Source organism: Anarhichas minor, unplaced genomic scaffold (genome assembly GCF_050575085.1).
Source record: "Anarhichas minor isolate MPS153535 unplaced genomic scaffold, ASM5057508v1 ptg000062l, whole genome shotgun sequence".
NCBI lineage: Eukaryota > Metazoa > Chordata > Actinopteri > Perciformes > Anarhichadidae > Anarhichas > Anarhichas minor.
The window spans coordinates 7,696,407-7,712,876 of record NW_027466508.1 but is presented as its reverse complement, the minus strand read 5'-3'; the positions used below and the strand labels follow the sequence as shown (position 1 = coordinate 7,712,876).

The following is a 16,470-nucleotide window of genomic DNA, read 5'->3' as shown; positions in this document are numbered from 1 at the left end:
CACTCAACAAAGAAAAGTATTTCATTTTTATTTCAGTCAGAGTTCAGTTGAAAAAGATATGTTTGAAGACTTGAACATCAAGTGACTGTCTGTCGGGACGTTTTCATTACTTGGATGAACATAAAACTCATGAGTTAAATCCTCAGTGCAAGTGACCAGATATTTTTGCTTTAAACGGTGAAATCATTAAATGTAGGAGTCAGTCTACATTCCCAGAGAGCATTGCTGTAAGAAATAATCAAGCAGAGATTTTCAAAGGAAAATTCAAAAGCTTAGCTTTGTAGAGCCTGCTGAAGAAATTCACAAATTTAATTCGGTTCACTTTTGGATTCATTTTGGACCAATCCAGCAGCTGTATCATTTGGTATCATTACAATAATTTAGCGTTAATTTTTAGTTTAGTCGTCAAAACAGTCATAGGATTGTATGTCAAAAAGGCTTGAAAAAGTCAAGGAAAAAATGCATTAGAAAGTCATAGTATAATATGTCTAAAGAAGGCAAAGTATAGTATGTTTAAAAGGTTGTCTAGTATTTCAAGAAAAGTCATGAAACGGTCATAGTATAGTTTGTCAAAAAAGTCATAGTATAGCATGTCGAAAAAATCATAACAGTATAGTATGTCACAAACAGGCATAAAAAGTCATAGTATATTATGTCAAAAAAAGGCATGGTATAGTGTGTCAAAAAAAGTAATGAAAAAGACACAGTATAGTATTTCCAAAAAAAGGTTTGAAAAAGTCATAGTACAGTATGTTTAAAAATACGCATAGTATAGTTTGTCAAAAAAAAGTAACAAAAGCAGGCAACACGTATAAAAAAATTTCTGTATAGTATGTCGTCAAAAGCCATAAAAAGTCATAAAGAAGTCATAGTATATGTCACAAACAGGCATAAAAAGGTATAGTTTTTTTTTTTTAAAGGCATAAAAAAGTCATGTCTAAAAAAAAGTTATAGTATGTCTTATTATATTATAAGTATTAGTATTGTTGTAGTATGTTGAAAAAAGTTTTTACAAAAAAGTAATAGTATAGTATGTAAAAAAAAAAAGGTTTTAAAAAGTCATAGTAAAGAATTTTGAAAAAAAGTAACGAACAAATCTTAGTATAATGTCATAAAAAATTCATAATTTAGTCAGTACAGTATGTCGACAAAAGTTAATAAAAGTAATTGTAAAGTATTTAAAAAAAGGTTCTGAAAAAGTTATAGTTTGTTGAAAAAAGGCATAAAAAAACAATATGTCGAAAAACATTGATAGTATAGTTTGTTGAAAAAAGGCATATTATAGTATGTTCAACAAAAGGCATAAAAGTCATAGTATAGTATGTCACAAACAGGCATATCAAAGTCATACTATAGCCTGTCAAAAAAGTCATAGTATAGTATGTTGAAAAAAGCATTAAAAAGTCATAGTATAGTATCTCTAAAAAAGGCATGGCATAGTATGTCACAAACAGGCATAACAAAGTTAGCAGACGACCAGCAGACAATTAATCTGTGAATCTCTAGGCTCTACCGGTCAGCACGGTATAGTCAGAATTCATATCGCAGTGCAAATATTGCTTTCATGTAACACTAAATTTTACTGGTGAAGTTTCACAACTGAGGCTGCCTTCCTTACACAGTCACTGATATCCAACCAAAACAGCAGCTTCAGTTACGGAAAGAAATGTGTCCCCAAACTCAAATGATCCTGAATGACTATGCTGATTATGATTTAGGGGCTGCTAGTTTTGTTTCAAACCGCCTTGCTTTGTGGCCAGGGGCCTTGTGTTGTTTAAAGGGTTGTCGGGGTATAAATACTAAATTAATCATGCTTTGGCTCAACTTGCTAGGGACTTAAATTTGCTTATGGAGGCCCATGATCACATAAAATATTAATGGCTTTACAGAGAACTGGCATTGTAGCAATGGGGGCAAGGCATGTGAAAGCGTAGAGCATGTGTGTTGGGAGGGGGTCACTGTTTATTTGAGATCAGAAACACCTTCCTCATATCTTTACTTTAAATGGATAAGAAACGTACAGCAAGTGACCAAAACATTGCGTTAGCACATAATCCATCCATTAGGATGAATTTTGTACGTATTATTCTACAAAAATCGGCAAAGTGGTAATTGGTATTAGTTGACATGCAGCAATGTTTTTGTGTTGTGAAAATGCAAGGATATATTCAAATGAATATGAATAAATACATTAGAAGTGTGTAATGTTTTGCATTTTCATCGCTGTTGCACATCCATTTGACCGACTTCTTGATTCCCCGAGGACTTCTAAAAGAAACTACAATCGTTTTCACTGACAGACAGCAAATCTCCAAGCAAACAAAAGTGAGACTTTCAACAAACAGATCCTTTCTTTCCCAGTGAAACATACTTTCAATTTCATCATCCTACTCCATACACAAAAGAGAGAGAGAGAGAGAGAGAGAGAGAGAAAGAAAATCAACATTATCACAGCTCACTCTAAAATGTCATGCCATTTGTCTCCTCGACACAAATCAGAAAGTAAAGATTTATATAATGGATGACACGGATGCTGTAAACTTGTTAGCCCATATTTTCTGAGCTCACACAGAGCATATAAACATCCTCTACCCACTGAGACACAAAGGGAGGCTGGGAGAGCTCTCAGACATCACTGCACGCCAGTCACATCAGCACTGAAGTGACACGAGACGACATGGGGCTAAGTCCTAAATCTTCTCTAACGCATTTATTGATGTAGCTGTTCCACAAAGTGCTACTGAACAACTGAAAGGAAATCTGGGTATTTGTGTATATCTAACCAGTTTACATGACAAATAAAAGCTACAGGTCCTGTGACACAACTACAGAGGTGTGCAGCTGCAACAGCTTGTTTGATCCCAAATGATGCTTCGGTGGCACCACAGTAGGTAAATGAGACGGCAGAAGGGGGCATTTAATACTCCCATACTGAGACGGAGGGATGAGGGAAAGTTCTCTGGTGGCGTCGCGGAGGGAAACGGCTTAAATGATAAACAGCAGATATTCTAAAAGAACAAATCAGATTTTTCACAATTATCTCTGCAAGGCTGACAGACACCAGGGGGGGGGGGGCATGAAACACCGAACTGGTGGAGACTGATTGGGTTATTTGTCCCCTCTTATTCGAGGCTGAAAGATTGTGGGAGCTGTTCTGTAGAGAGCCTCTCTGCAGGTGTATACCAACTCCTTACAAGAAGCAAAATCCCTTTAACCTTAACGTCACGACTCATATTTACATTCAGTTTCAAGAAAGCAGAAGCTGACACAGAGGACATTTTGACATGTCATGGTAGAAAAAAGCAATGGAGCAAAAGATACAAATGAACGATGGCTGACTTCCATTTAGCCGATTCTGTTGCAGGGTCCTGACATTGTGCGTTGTGGCTCATCACTTCCATAGCTTGTTGGGACACATTAACAGCCATTGTTAATATTATTAGTAACACCAGCTATTTTCCTACTGCAAGTCAAAATGTCTGCTGTAAAAGAAAAAGGTCTATTGGAGAGATGACTGTAGTAAATGAGATTTTATGTCACAATAGTAACACAGAGATCAAACGGTTCAGCGGTCACTTCCTATGGAAGGGATGGCAGAGCTGGGAGAGACTTTACCCTATGATTTTACCTTGCACAGCAGATCACACAAAACTAAGCACTTATGTCAGTAAAGATTCCCATGTTAAGGACTTGCAAGTGTTCACATGTATGATTACAGAGTTGGTCAAATGAGGATTCAAATACTGACATATTGACAGTGTCACGTATTTCAATGAAATATGGACTTGTTTAAATTTGGTAGAGGTTATTGGCTGACTAATATTTTTGAAATTCTGGGAATCTTGTGCACCATGAAGTAGTCCTAAATCTGCTCCAGGTTTAACGTCTCTGCTTAAACGTTCCAGAAGCACAATATATGCCGTCCACTCAGCCTCTCTGTCCAACTGCACTGAGCAACCAAACACTGGGCTGAACGAGGCTTTAATCATATCAAGGATTATTGTCACAAACAGCAGAAACCCCTCACATACCTCACGGAGGGCAAAGGTTCCAAAGTAAGACAGAAGTCCCCACTGAAGGATTTATCATGAGCATCATGGGTGCGTTTAATGTGCGTCACTAAGCTAGTCGGCCAGGTGGTACAATAAATATCTGATTTATTAAAGTAAAAGTAGTCTTTTATGTTTTAATGAAGCCGAGGAACGATATCGCTAACCATACTTCTTAAGTACGATACTTGTGATATAGAAAGTACTTAAGAAAAAGCTGAATTCAAATTTTTTTAGATGTTGGCCAAGTTTTCTGGGAGAGAACGTTTTCAAACTTTGTCAAAATGTAGAAAATCATGTTCAATCAGTCGGCTCAAGATGAAAGCAGGCATTTGTCACACAAAATAAACAATATGTGAGAAACATTTATAGATATTTCAGAAATAAAAATATGTTTTATACATCAGCACAAAGTTTAAAGACAAATAGTGTTGCAGTAAATACAAAATGACATTCCAAGATGTTGCAGCCTCTTGAAGAAAGAAGAGTTGTCGCTGGATACTGCAGAGACGCCTCCTGTAACAAAAAGAACACAAATGTTCTTAGTTGTTGTATTTCTAGTTAGATCTATTTTAGACAAGCTATGAAGATTTGTTTTAAAGCTACGCAGGAAGAACAAATTACAAATTTTTATTTGTAAAAATATAGATTTAGCAAAATATACAATCACATTATGTCATGTTCTTACCTTGGCATGGGAATCAATGCAATTTCTTATGTTACCTTACCGATCCAAAGGAAGAAAAAAAAAAAGAAAGTGATAGAATTGATAGAAGTAGGAATGTTGTAGGACGTTTGCTCTTTAGGGGAAGAGGAAGTTTTTTTTGTTTTTTGAAATGGTCTTTTTTCAGCTCTTTTAGGAGTGGTATTTTTTCACTGCCATAGCATTTAGTTTTTTTTTCTTTTCTTGTTTTTTTTTGGCAGGATGTTTTCAGACCATTTCAATTCTTTATTTTTTGTACAATCCAAAGTTAAGCCAAGTACTGAGAAGCCAAGCTTTCATACAAATCATTTGATTCCAGACATAAAATATTTACACGAGCATTTAAACCTGTCAACCTAATACTATTCTGCAAAAGCTACAGTCGGTTACTCAATTAAATTACAACACAGGTTTTTGTTTTCTTAAACAGAGTTCAAAAAGGTGTGATCAGCTTTCACATGTCCAGACTAATTATTGTTTTGTGAACCGAAATAACAAAAAAAAAATAAAAATAAAAATAAAAGAAAAGTACAATTTCTACATTAAGAGCATTAAAAAAAATTCACCATTGTTGCATCTGGTATACACATTAAAAATAATAAAACTCGTACATGGTTCTTCTGCTAGTTACACATTTGAGTGGGAAAAAAAAGTCTAGCCAATGTAAAATGTGCCTTGTTGGTTTATGAACAGGCATTGAAATCTTTCAAATTTCTCTGGATGGCTGCTCGTCTTCCAAACCAGTGAAACCAGGGAGGAGCGTCCAACCAATCTTCATCTGCGCCAAGAGCGAGGCTCGTTGTCGTCTTCTTCCTCCTCATCGTCATCCTGCAGCAATGCATCGTCACTCAGAGACTCCTCCGGGTACTGATAAAATAAAAATACTGACATTAATGCACTTAAAAAGTGAAGGAAAGGCCATTTAAAGTGGAAAGACCTGTTATTTTGAGCATCATCATTACTCTCCTAGCACCATGGATTTAAAAAAGGTCTTGGGAGTGACTAAATTCTCAGCTTGAGAGTATGATGTTGCAGACAGACAGATTCATGAAAGTATGAGTGGCAATGAAAAAGCCACGTAAAGACCATCCTTGCTGTAATGTGTAATGGCTCCCTCTTGTGTTCTCAAAATGTAACGCAACAAGAAATAGGAACGGAATAAGGTTCCCCCATATATATCTGAGCAGAGAACATCCAGGAGTTGTATTCAAGGATCAATGGTAGCACTTGAAGTAAGACCGATCCTGCCTGATCCCTCTCCTTAAGGTTCATCATTTATATATTAAACCTTACGCAGAATCAGCAGACCCGATCAGCTGCCATAGGTGCTATAAAAGACAAACGTAAATACACTAAATGAGAAATGTCCACAAACCTCATCCTCCTCTGGTTCTGCCTCATCGGCATCCGCAGTTCTGAGAGTCGCGACAGCCTTGTGCCAGGCCAGACGCAAAGTCTGGTTGTTGAACCTCACTCCATGAAGAGCCGCCTACAGGTGGTCAAAACACAGACATGAGTGGTTACAAGTTTTAAATTAGGTGAAAAGGGTACATCAAGAATTGTGGAAATAATCAAATTAATCAAAATCGCAAGGAGACTTTGGTGCTCCAGCTGGAGCAAAGTCCCCAATAATAAAAGTCAAAATACTGGAAATCATTTCCACTGTTGGAATTTCAAGGTGCTGAATTAGAAAAGAAACGACAGAATATTCTAGAGTTTGCTGCACGGCTGATAGTTGACTCACCTGTTCTGCCTCTGCCCTCGTCTTGTAAGTGATGACTGCAGACAGGTTGTTTTCATCAATCCGGCAATCTTCTATCTCTCCAAATTGCTTCAAAATTATGAACACACAACATTTGGGTTATTTTACAAACTAACTCATTCCTGTGTAAATTATTGAAAACTGATCTTCTGCATGTTCTCTTTCCAATTACCAAACCGGATGCTTTAAATACTGCAGCCGCTTTACTTCATTCCCACTGTTTCTCAAAACAAAGTGTGTGTGTGTGTGTGTGTGTGTGTGTGTGTGTTGTGTTGTGTGTGTGTGTGGAGGCGGGGCTGAGATGAATCAGTACACATTAGAGAACGTTGCATGTCGATGCACCATAGGCGGTCAGTTGCACTGTGCAGTTGTAACCACCAGAGGACACTGTTGGTTATTTTTGCCCAACTGAGAAAAAGTTATAATTCAATGCACATGGTATTATTGTTTATGCAATGGATCATAATTCATATTAAAACTACAAAAAAATATAGGTTTGGGAATATGTAAACAACTTACTTCTATATTATTTTTCCTGAAATCCGTATTGGTGGTATCACTTTGGGGTAATAGTCCCATTATATTAACGTGAAAATTTAGATTTTTGGACTATATGTTGTTGTTTTTATTACTTGTACTTTATTTCTCTTCAACCACACTACACACAGCCTTAATCCAAAGTAAGGACGTGAGAACAGCTGAAAGCTGTATTTGTCATGCGCTGAATGTCCACCCCCCTCAACGGTTACACCAGCGATGCCCTTTAACACAGTCCTCTTATCTCCCACATCTTCCATCAAACATGTCTTACTGGTTAACTGTAGATATCAAATCTCCTTTTCTCAGTAATGTCGTTATAGGCCGACTTACAGCAAAGTGTGGCAGCAGGTCTACATGGTCTGCCTCAGAGAATCCAAAAATCTCCATCGCTCGTGGTCGATGGTCCACGACTGCATGCAGGGACACACCTCTTCCCCGTCCTCTGGAGCCCCTTCCCCGGGCCCTGTGAGCACCACGGCCCCGAGCGTGGCCCCCCCGGCCTCGTCCTGGTGACAGAATTCCCCTTCTAGCCGCCTGGGTAAAAAAAAATAAAATAAATAAAAAATAACTTAAATAGAGCACAAATATCTGTCCGATGTCATGAAACACAGAATTTAAGTTGTGGAGATGAAACTCTAAAGTTTGAGGGGGAAGTGTTGTCTTTCGAGATGAAGTAAATACCTCAATTTGCAGCTGCGTGTACTTGATCTTCAACAGAGCCGTGTCCTCTCCGGCCGTGGTCTTCTTGTACAGGTCCAGCTCTGTGTCCAGCAGCTCCTTCTGTGCCTGAACACATTTTAATCAACATCAGGAAAGACAACTTTGCAAGTCGGAAGTAGTAAGTCAAAGGGAACAAGGATGAACTGAAAAACTGAAAATCCAGTTGTCCTTCAAAGCAAGGAAGCATATGCTGTGTACGACTACTTACAAGGGGAGGAGATGCAAACCCGATCACAAGAATAGCACAATCTATGGGGTGTTATCTGCAGAGTTTAGTGTTTGTGTTGCATGGATGGCACTAGGTGGGTGAAAGCACTACCTGTGCTCTGCTCTTGGCTATGCGTAGATGGTTGTTGGTGCCTGAGATTCCCTTTATCTCCTCTTGAAGTTTGGTGATGCTCTTAGTCAACATCATTAACGTTTCCATGATCTTGGCTTTGTCCTCTGCCTTCATTGTTTTGTTCTTCTCAAGTTTGGATATCAGGAGCTGCAGGGGAGGGAAGCAGAAAAACAGAATTACAAATTGTTTGCGCCGATTCCAACAGAGTATTTGAATATTTATAAAACAACACCGACAGCCACAAGTCACACCGGATAGGAGACAGGGTAAGATTTGATATCCTTATGAAAATATGGATAATTTTACAAGTACAACTTTCAAAGCCATAAAGAACATCCAATACGCTTATGTTTTGAACTTTTTAAACGCTTGTTCCTCCCTTGGTCTCTAAACCGTGCATGTGGCACACTAGACCTACTGTTGCCAGACAAATAGCCTTTAAAGTAGGTCAAATAAATGAATGCAAACACGTTTATCATGGCTGTATACCTACATACATATACAGCCACATTCTTGCTACAAGACAGTTAAGAAGAATGCGCAAGAATATTTTTCAGACTCGGCTCCCCCAGATAGTAAATAAATATTTTTTGAAGCCATCACACTACATGTCCTTACATGCACCTTGCAATGACAGCGAATGTAAACAAAGCTGGTCTAAATCCAGAACAGAAGAAAAAAATTAAAAATTAAAAAAATTTAAAAATTTTAAAAAAAAACTCTGCAGCCAACCTACTTAGGCTATATACACTTCATTCAGACCAAGATGCGTACTTATAAATCATTATATTATGTAAACAGACCAGGCCTGTTTAAATAAGATATATGCCAGGAATTTCACTTTGATCTCCTGTGTTCATTTTGCACTAAAGTTCTCAATAACATGAGAATATTCTCAGTACTTTTCTTTTGTCAAGTATTTAATTCACACATGACAATACAAAAATAGGCTTTACCATGTGGTTAACTCATATAGACCATGTTATCACCATCTAATTACCAGAAAACATGCTATATTGTGGTACATATTGTTAGAGGTATGAAATGACCTTAAATCGGGATAGAAGATTTAGGTCATAATGCTCCGCCTCACCATAGACACACTGTTATCTATTTTCAAATCTAAAACTCTAGGCCCCGGATATTGCATGTTGACACCCGATCTTCAACCTTTTCACAGATATCACACAGAAAATGAGTCCCAGATCCCACACTACGCTCTCTACACAAACAAACTAAAGCAGAGTCCACTGACTCATGTTGCTTCAGCTGTGAGTCAGACCTCTTTCACAGCTCACACACTGACATTTGTTTTGCATAGCGAGGTTGCAGACTCTAAAAGCAAACATGCGATAAAGACACTTGAATGTACAAGCCACAGACCTCTGCTCCGAATGATCTTACCTTCTGTGTCTCAATGTGCTTCTCCAATATTTCCTGCTTCTTTTTCCTTACATCCTGCTGTAGTCTTAGAGCTTCCTGTGAAAGGAATTATGGGAATGATTATGTACTGCCTTAGTAGGAGAATCCCAAGGTGTTTTGTGGCTTTAATTCTAATATCTGTGTCCACTCCCCATATCCCACCATCCCTCTTCTCACCCGTTTCTTCTTCAGGGCCTCCTCGGAGGTTTTCTGGGCTGCCTTCAGGGCTTCAGGATTGTATACAGTCTTTGTGAGGCCCATGGATGTCGAAAATACCTTAAAAAATAAAAATATAAAAAAATAAATAAAAGGGGGGGGACGACGACGACAGACAACAGCACATAATATTTAGACAATTTGAAAGAGAAGTAGTAGAAATAGTAATTCTGAACAGTGACAACGCTTACTTTTTCAACAGGAGCTGCTGGTTTGGCAGAGAAACCCAAACGGTCCTTCACTGACACCTTACAGGGATTCTGCTGCAAATTGGGAAAAACATCGAAAAAGGATTATACACACCGTCTACAGATTTTTGACTGGTATATATGTGAAAAAAAAAAAAAACACACACAGCCACACACACCTGAGAGGCTACACTGGAATCTTGTGAGAGCTCAGAGTTGGCATTGAGCAGGGGTCCGAGGCGATCTTTGACAGACTGCTTAAGAGACGAGTCTGAGGCCTGCTGAATGACAACGGAGATGTTAATCACATTATCTCTGGATTAATGCACGAGTGTATTTTAACATAGCCAGTGTCAGACAACAATCAAGATGTTTAATGTTAACTTAAGGTGCCTCTGTAACATCTACTTCATTCACTGCCTTCCTACGACTCCGAGAGAGACTCTGTGAGACGTTCTCTGTACTTTAACTGAACGTGGAGGTTGCACCGGCATTAATGGAACAGCTTCTTCCAAGTGACAAAATGTGAAAGCCAAAAAGGACCAATGCCGAGGTGTTGAGCGTCTTAACATGGGGTTTAATGGGGATTGACTCCATTAGCCATTTGAGGAACTGCACTTTTTGGCACTTCCACGTTGGCTAATGCGCTAATACTGTATGATGTGCAATACCCCAGCAAACTGTTCAATCTTCCCAGAACTGCCAGCTTCATTGCAAAGACTCTTTAAAACGGCAAGACTTAATCTTAAAGAACTAATTTAGTCTCTTAAAATTCTATTTATCTGTAACAACTTATTTTAACAATCACATGGAGTCAACATGTTCACTCCCAAGTGCATCTTATTTCAAGATATTTACTCTTAGTGGAAAATTTGAGTCAGATAAATACTAACAATAGTTTGACAACACAACCACATGTTATGAGTGACGGATGTAATGAACTTTTACCATGTTTGGCTGTGGCAGAGGGTGCTGCTGCGAGTCAGACTGGCCCTGGCCGTCACTCCCATCATCACGAAACCAGTGCACCCTGATGAAGCGGTTGTTGAGAACAGCCTCTGTGCTTTGCATAGCCCGCTTGGCCTCGTGTGGGGAGGCAAACTGGATCAGTGCCCCCTCTGGGTCATTCTGGTAGGCCACCTGTATATTTAAAAAAATAAAAAATAAAAAATAAAAAGATTAAATATAGACACTACACTATGTAAAACTTCATCCATTAACATTTCCATGTGTGTCAAATATCAATACTGTTTTAAATGGTTTAACCTTTTGATACCAGTTTTAATCTAAGACATTGTTCACATATCAGTTACCTATTGTACTGCACAGTAACTACATTTTGTTTATTATATTTTATTGTTACAAATAATCAAAATATTATTTTACTATCATATATTGGCTACTAACCATCAAAGCTTTGGTTTTCATATATATTGCACCACATAAAGACTGACCTGTAGGTTGACGATGGTACCAAACTTGCTGAAATGTTCATTGAGTTTGCTGATGTTGTTGAGCTCGGGAGGAATTTGACGAACCAGCAGTTTGGCGTTGGGAGAGAATGGGACTCTGTTGTGGTAGCCCTGGTGGTTGGGTTTGCTAAAGTTGGGTCTGTGCAGAGAAGAGAATTGTTGAACAATTCAATGAGGGTGGTATTAAACAAATCTCTGCCAATCGTGATTAACCACGGGGTTTAGAGGCAGCATTTATTTTAATAACACAGAAAGATGTCTTACTTCTCAAACCAAGGTTTCTTCAAGGGTAGGCCTCCATCATGAGCGACTGGTGGTCTCTTCCTCAAATCAGATTCCATAACGATCCGCATGCTGTTGTTCGGGATCTTGTCTGGTGAGACACAAACAGGTCAGTTTTTCGGGCTACAGTGCACCTCATTCAAAAAGAGATCAAAACTCTACGGCAAGACGTTTAAACACAAATACAGTAGTATGTACTGACTGCTGGTCAAAGTGCTAAGCATGCTAATGGTAGGATAGAAAGTACATGCAGGTTTTAAGACAATCTATTCAAAGCTTAAATGGTCCAGCTCATGTGAACAATACCTCTTGGTGGCTGGTCCACTTCCCCCATTGTGAGGCCAATCAGGTTGGGTCTCTGGGCATTGACCCGATGGCGGTAGATCGGCCTGGAGGTATTGGTGATGCTGGGAGCCTCGGGATTATACACATCGGTCTCATAGTTGTCTAGTCAGCAGAGGGAGGGTACTTTAACTCGTAAAACAGCAAGTTAAGGGCACAGTACAAGTCATTTATAAATACAAAATTAAATTTGCGAATTCAAAACAAACGACCATTACCAGAGGAGAAGCGAGGCACTGGGGGCTGGGGAAGTGAGGAGCGCATCCCAGAGGTGACAATGGTGGGAACAGAGCTGGTCATGGAATTGGGAGGAGCATCCATGCCCGACGGTTGCAGAGGAGGAAGCGGAGGAGGAGGACCTGTGTTAGATAAGAGTTAAACCGTATTTGTAAGGTGGCGGTGTGTTCCTCAGAGTTTCAAAAGTTAAACAATTTTCCCCGGGAGCAGCCGTTGCACCATGAAAAATAAGTTCTCGGGAATGCTGGTGCACCGCAACAGCGCTGTTCTCACTTTGATAACTAAGAGCTGAACCTCATCTGTGTTTTTGCAGAACACAAACATCGCCTACATTTTAGAGAGCAACACCAGATCATTACAAGAGACCAGACTCGTCACAGCAGTGTCATCAGTGAGGGTGAGAAAGACAATCGTTAGTACACAATGAATAAAGGAGAGGCGACGGGACACAACCCTGGAGAATATACACTACCAAGTTATGGTGCCCTTATATTTAATAAAGAAATAATGACATTATTAATTATATCACAGTCTGGGCGAATACTCATTTCTTATCGGCTGCAGTGTGTTTATTAATTCCTGATAATGGACACCGACTAAGTTGTTCCGGTTAAACAGTTGACCAGTCTAAATTAATGAGCTGGCCACATTAAATGAAAACATTATATGAAAAATTATATTTACCGTTTGTCAACCGTACCCAGTGTTATTGACTTTGAATCTTGGTAGCATAACGCTAACTGTCTGGCTTGTAGCTGAGACTAAAGGGTTCTGTGATCTGAGCAGGCTTAAAATATCTCCCTTAGCCAAGTCATACCTACGGTCCGTACTACTTCCTGGAACAGTGAGAATTGTTTAAATTGCAAAAGAACCTTATGGGATGGTAATGAATGTTCCAGATATTAGCAAACCCGCAGCAGAATGGCTGGAGAAAAATGTTTAGATTTTGGTTGCAATGTTGACCATGGTGTGAGTAGAATAATGCTCTTCTACGTTTCTATTATCAGAAATGAATGGACGACGTGGAGGTTGCCTCCGCAAAGTCCATTACTTTGTGACACCTCGCCGGACATATTCCTTTATTTACACTTCACAATTCAGAGAAATGTCTGAACTCCTACCTGCAACAGGTGGAAGGCTGGGTGGGAGGGCCCCTGGTGGGGGCACAGGGGGCCGCAGGTTCACGGGTGGGGGGTTCATAAGAGGTGGTGGTGGTGGGAGGCCTGGGGGCGGAGGTGGGTCTACACCTGGGATTGGTGGAGGTTGGAAGGGCAGCATGTTGGGCAAATTGACATCCTCCACTACAACTGGGTCACTTCCATGGTCGAAAGGACACATGTCCCCTCTCATGCAGAAGCCCTTTTCTGGAAGAGATAACAGACGCATGCAGAACATCAAACACACAGAACTACGCGAAGCAGACAGCCGCACTAGTGCTGCCTTTTTTACCCATCTAATTGAAATTTTCATATTCAAATATCTTTTATTATCCAAATAAATATTAAAATTTTAGCCTACTTACCATCATAGTCACGGCATCGCTTCCTCTGTTGAGGGGGTGGTCCTCTATTAAAAAGGCCACGATCCACAGGGTGCCCAGGGCGGAAGTCGGACCAACTCTCAGTGGTATTGTTGCTGTGATGGTGTGTGGGGGCAATGACTGTAATGGTGCTGCTCAGTGTTGGCACAGGGAAGTGTGAAGTGGTTGCAGTGGGGACGAGGGCTGCTGGGGTGAAACAGTCACCACTCTCCGGCCTGTCCACTCGATCATGATCAAACTTCAACTTTCCAGAATCCCGTTCTGCAAATGGACAAAGAAAATCAATGTTTATTAGTAAAATAACTGTCACTATGGTATGTATACCATTGCGAAACTAGACGTACACGTTAAAACATGTTTTCATGGTTGATATCCTTAAGTTGATCTAAAATATAACGGAGACCAATAAATTAATTCTCAAAAGAAAACTCAACACACACAAATATTAAATTACACAAATTATGAAAACCACCATTTTTTTAAAGAAGCTTCTTAGTCGGCTGTAATCTGACTGGAAACACTTTGAAAGGTCAGCAACAAACAATGATCATAGTTCAAATGGGGTGAACTTTGAGCAGACTGCAAGATTCAGAAGAATAGCGTTTCAAAATCCAGGTTTTGGTGTCTTTGCTCCCTCGATAGAAAAACAATGGTTCAAACTGGCACAAAGTGATCCTGTTGGTTGATCCTTCTTACCTCTACTCCTGCTTCTAGACCGAGTTCTGCTGTGTGACCGGCTCTTGCTGCGCTCTCGATCCCTGTCCCCCCTCTCTCTGTCGCGATCCCTCTCTCTGTCGCGGTCTCGGATGTGATCCTTGCTCCAACTGCGGCTGCGGCTCCGACTGTAACTCCGACTGCGGCCTCTCCTGCGATTGTAGCGATCGCGGTACGAGTCCCTCCGTGGTGGGATGCGGTCATATTCCCTCTTCCTGGAGCGGTCGTCTCTCTTACGATCATCTCCTCTCCTAAAAGTTTGGGTAAACAAAAACATGGAAATTAGTTATTAAAAGTGAATATGTGCTGAAAGACAAAGTTGAAACAGGCAGTTGCACACACCTGATATCTCTGCTGTAACGAGAACTTGATTGGGGTGGGCTGTGATTCACTCTCCGAGGAAACTTCTTCTCCCGTTCGTCTTCGCGGTTTGTCTGACCAAAGAAAAAGAGTAACTTCAACTAAACTTGTTCTATCTAAGATGGCCACTGACATGAATGAAAGTGCACATATGACAGAATAACATTACACTTTAAATTATTCCCTCATAATTACCTCATCTTTTTTCAGCTCATCCTTCTCAACTTTGACCAGAGAGGATGGTTGATCTGGCTGCGGGAGGTAGTTTTTGTTGTTAATGGCTTCAAACAGCTTATCCACAAATGGCTGGGTCTCTGGAAGAAGGTAATAGCGCAATCAAAGATGATATATTAATCCACAAACAAATAGCAACACACGTGTCAAATGAAACAAGGCTTGCCAAGTACAACTTTCAAGAAGCAGGGGGATTAAATACCTTTCTGGAGAAATACATCCAACTGGTCTATACACAGGGCTTTAAGTTCCTTTTCACTTTTGTCTTTCTTCACCAAAGCAACAACATACTTGGCAAGGGCAGATGGGTCTGCATCACAGCTGGAATTGTTCAGAGAAAAAGGGATAAGAAAAACGATCACAAAAAATACTGTATACATGACAAATAGCCAAGAAATGCACAAGACCATCAGTAATCTATGACACCTTCATGATAGCGTGTGTGTGTTTCTAACATTAGCTAGTGTAACTCAGACTCAGCTACAATGGCTAACGCTGAGTTGAGGGAACAGCTGAGTCGCTAATAGCTAACGTTACTTACATGGGCTCGAGGGTTTCAGACAGCCATGTTTTCAAGGCATCGAGGTTTTCAATGATCATTTTAAATCCAGCCGAACTTTCCCTCCACCACGGCCAGGGTCAACGCTAGCTTGGGTGACGCTACTTATCTGTTCAATAGGATAGCCGACATTAGCTGGTGAAACTAACCACTTCAGTGGTCTTTGGCTGTGCTGCTGTGCTACAAACGCCGTTAGCTGAACAGCCGCGTTAACGTTGGCTAGCTTAACTACGCTAGTATGCGTCTTTCCAGGCCTCAAACGTGCTGAACGATTACTCGACTCTCGTAACGTATTTTAATAGAGACGCAGACGTGGTGAGTCTTTTGTTTCTCAACATCCAACCAACTAACCCTGAAGGTTGTAAATGTTTTTTTATCCGTTTAACTCAGTGGAGCACCCACGCTGAACTTGCTACTTTATCCCCTCTCACTAGCTAACATGCCATGGCGACTATTTACTTCCGCTTGTGTTCTCCTCGGCAACGTATCGCGAGAGGAACATGCAGTACCAGACAACAGTTGATCTTTAGAGATGCTCTCGTCTGGAACATCTGCATACTGTCAGTAGCTCCACATCACTTCAAGCCATATAGCAAATGTGTCACTAGATGTAGCAAAATATTAATTTCTAGTTGATTACAACAAATGCAAGAAATGTAACAGACTTACTCAGGACATGGTCTGTATTCATTGCCAAAGCTACAGAGAAAGGGTCACATGAAAGTGCAAAGATAAACATGAACGAATAATAATTAGAAACATACCCTATTCCTTTCATATGGAGACAAGT

At 40.0% G+C, this 16,470-nt stretch overlaps 1 protein-coding gene across 3 annotated transcripts; it reads right to left on the bottom strand.

Moving 5' to 3' along the window:
• Nucleotides 1–4,396: 4,396 nt before the first annotated feature.
• On the bottom strand, nucleotides 4,397–16,146 carry rbm26 (RNA binding motif protein 26). 3 transcript variants are annotated; one of them, XR_012947606.1, is made up of 23 exons: nucleotides 15,663–16,146; nucleotides 15,324–15,442; nucleotides 15,083–15,201; nucleotides 14,870–14,961; nucleotides 14,510–14,778; nucleotides 13,796–14,074; nucleotides 13,395–13,637; nucleotides 12,255–12,395; nucleotides 12,001–12,141; nucleotides 11,677–11,785; nucleotides 11,395–11,551; nucleotides 10,889–11,080; nucleotides 10,120–10,221; nucleotides 9,944–10,015; nucleotides 9,714–9,812; nucleotides 9,519–9,593; nucleotides 8,094–8,261; nucleotides 7,736–7,840; nucleotides 7,385–7,588; nucleotides 6,497–6,583; nucleotides 6,128–6,241; nucleotides 4,738–5,619; nucleotides 4,397–4,565 (listed from the first exon to the last, which is right to left on the bottom strand). XR_012947606.1 is itself a non-coding variant. In XM_076077721.1 (22 exons), exons 1-22 carry the CDS (start codon nucleotides 15,719–15,721, stop codon nucleotides 5,527–5,529), a joined length of 3,039 nt encoding a protein of 1,012 aa, XP_075933836.1. In that variant the 5' UTR covers nucleotides 15,722–16,146; the 3' UTR covers nucleotides 4,397–5,526. The 3 variants fall into 3 exon arrangements, 2 of the variants coding, with proteins under 2 accessions (XP_075933836.1, XP_075933837.1); XM_076077721.1 differs by having other exon boundaries at nucleotides 4,397–5,619; XM_076077722.1 differs by having other exon boundaries at nucleotides 4,397–5,619; nucleotides 10,120–10,218.
• Between the last annotated feature and the right edge of the window lie 324 nt (nucleotides 16,147–16,470).

Excerpts from the sequence above, each read along its gene's own strand:
- rbm26 (XM_076077721.1), bottom strand. The coding sequence starts at position 15,721 with ATGATCATTGAAAACCTCGATGCCTTGAAAACATGGCTGTCTGAAACC. Across the intron at positions 11,786-12,000 it reads AGTGGACCAGCCACCAAGAG|ACAAGATCCCGAACAACAGC; the intron begins GTATTGTTCACA and ends GTGTCTCACCAG. Across the intron at positions 9,594-9,713 it reads AGGCCCTGAAGAAGAAACGG|GAAGCTCTAAGACTACAGCA; the intron begins GTGAGAAGAGGG and ends TTCCTTTCACAG.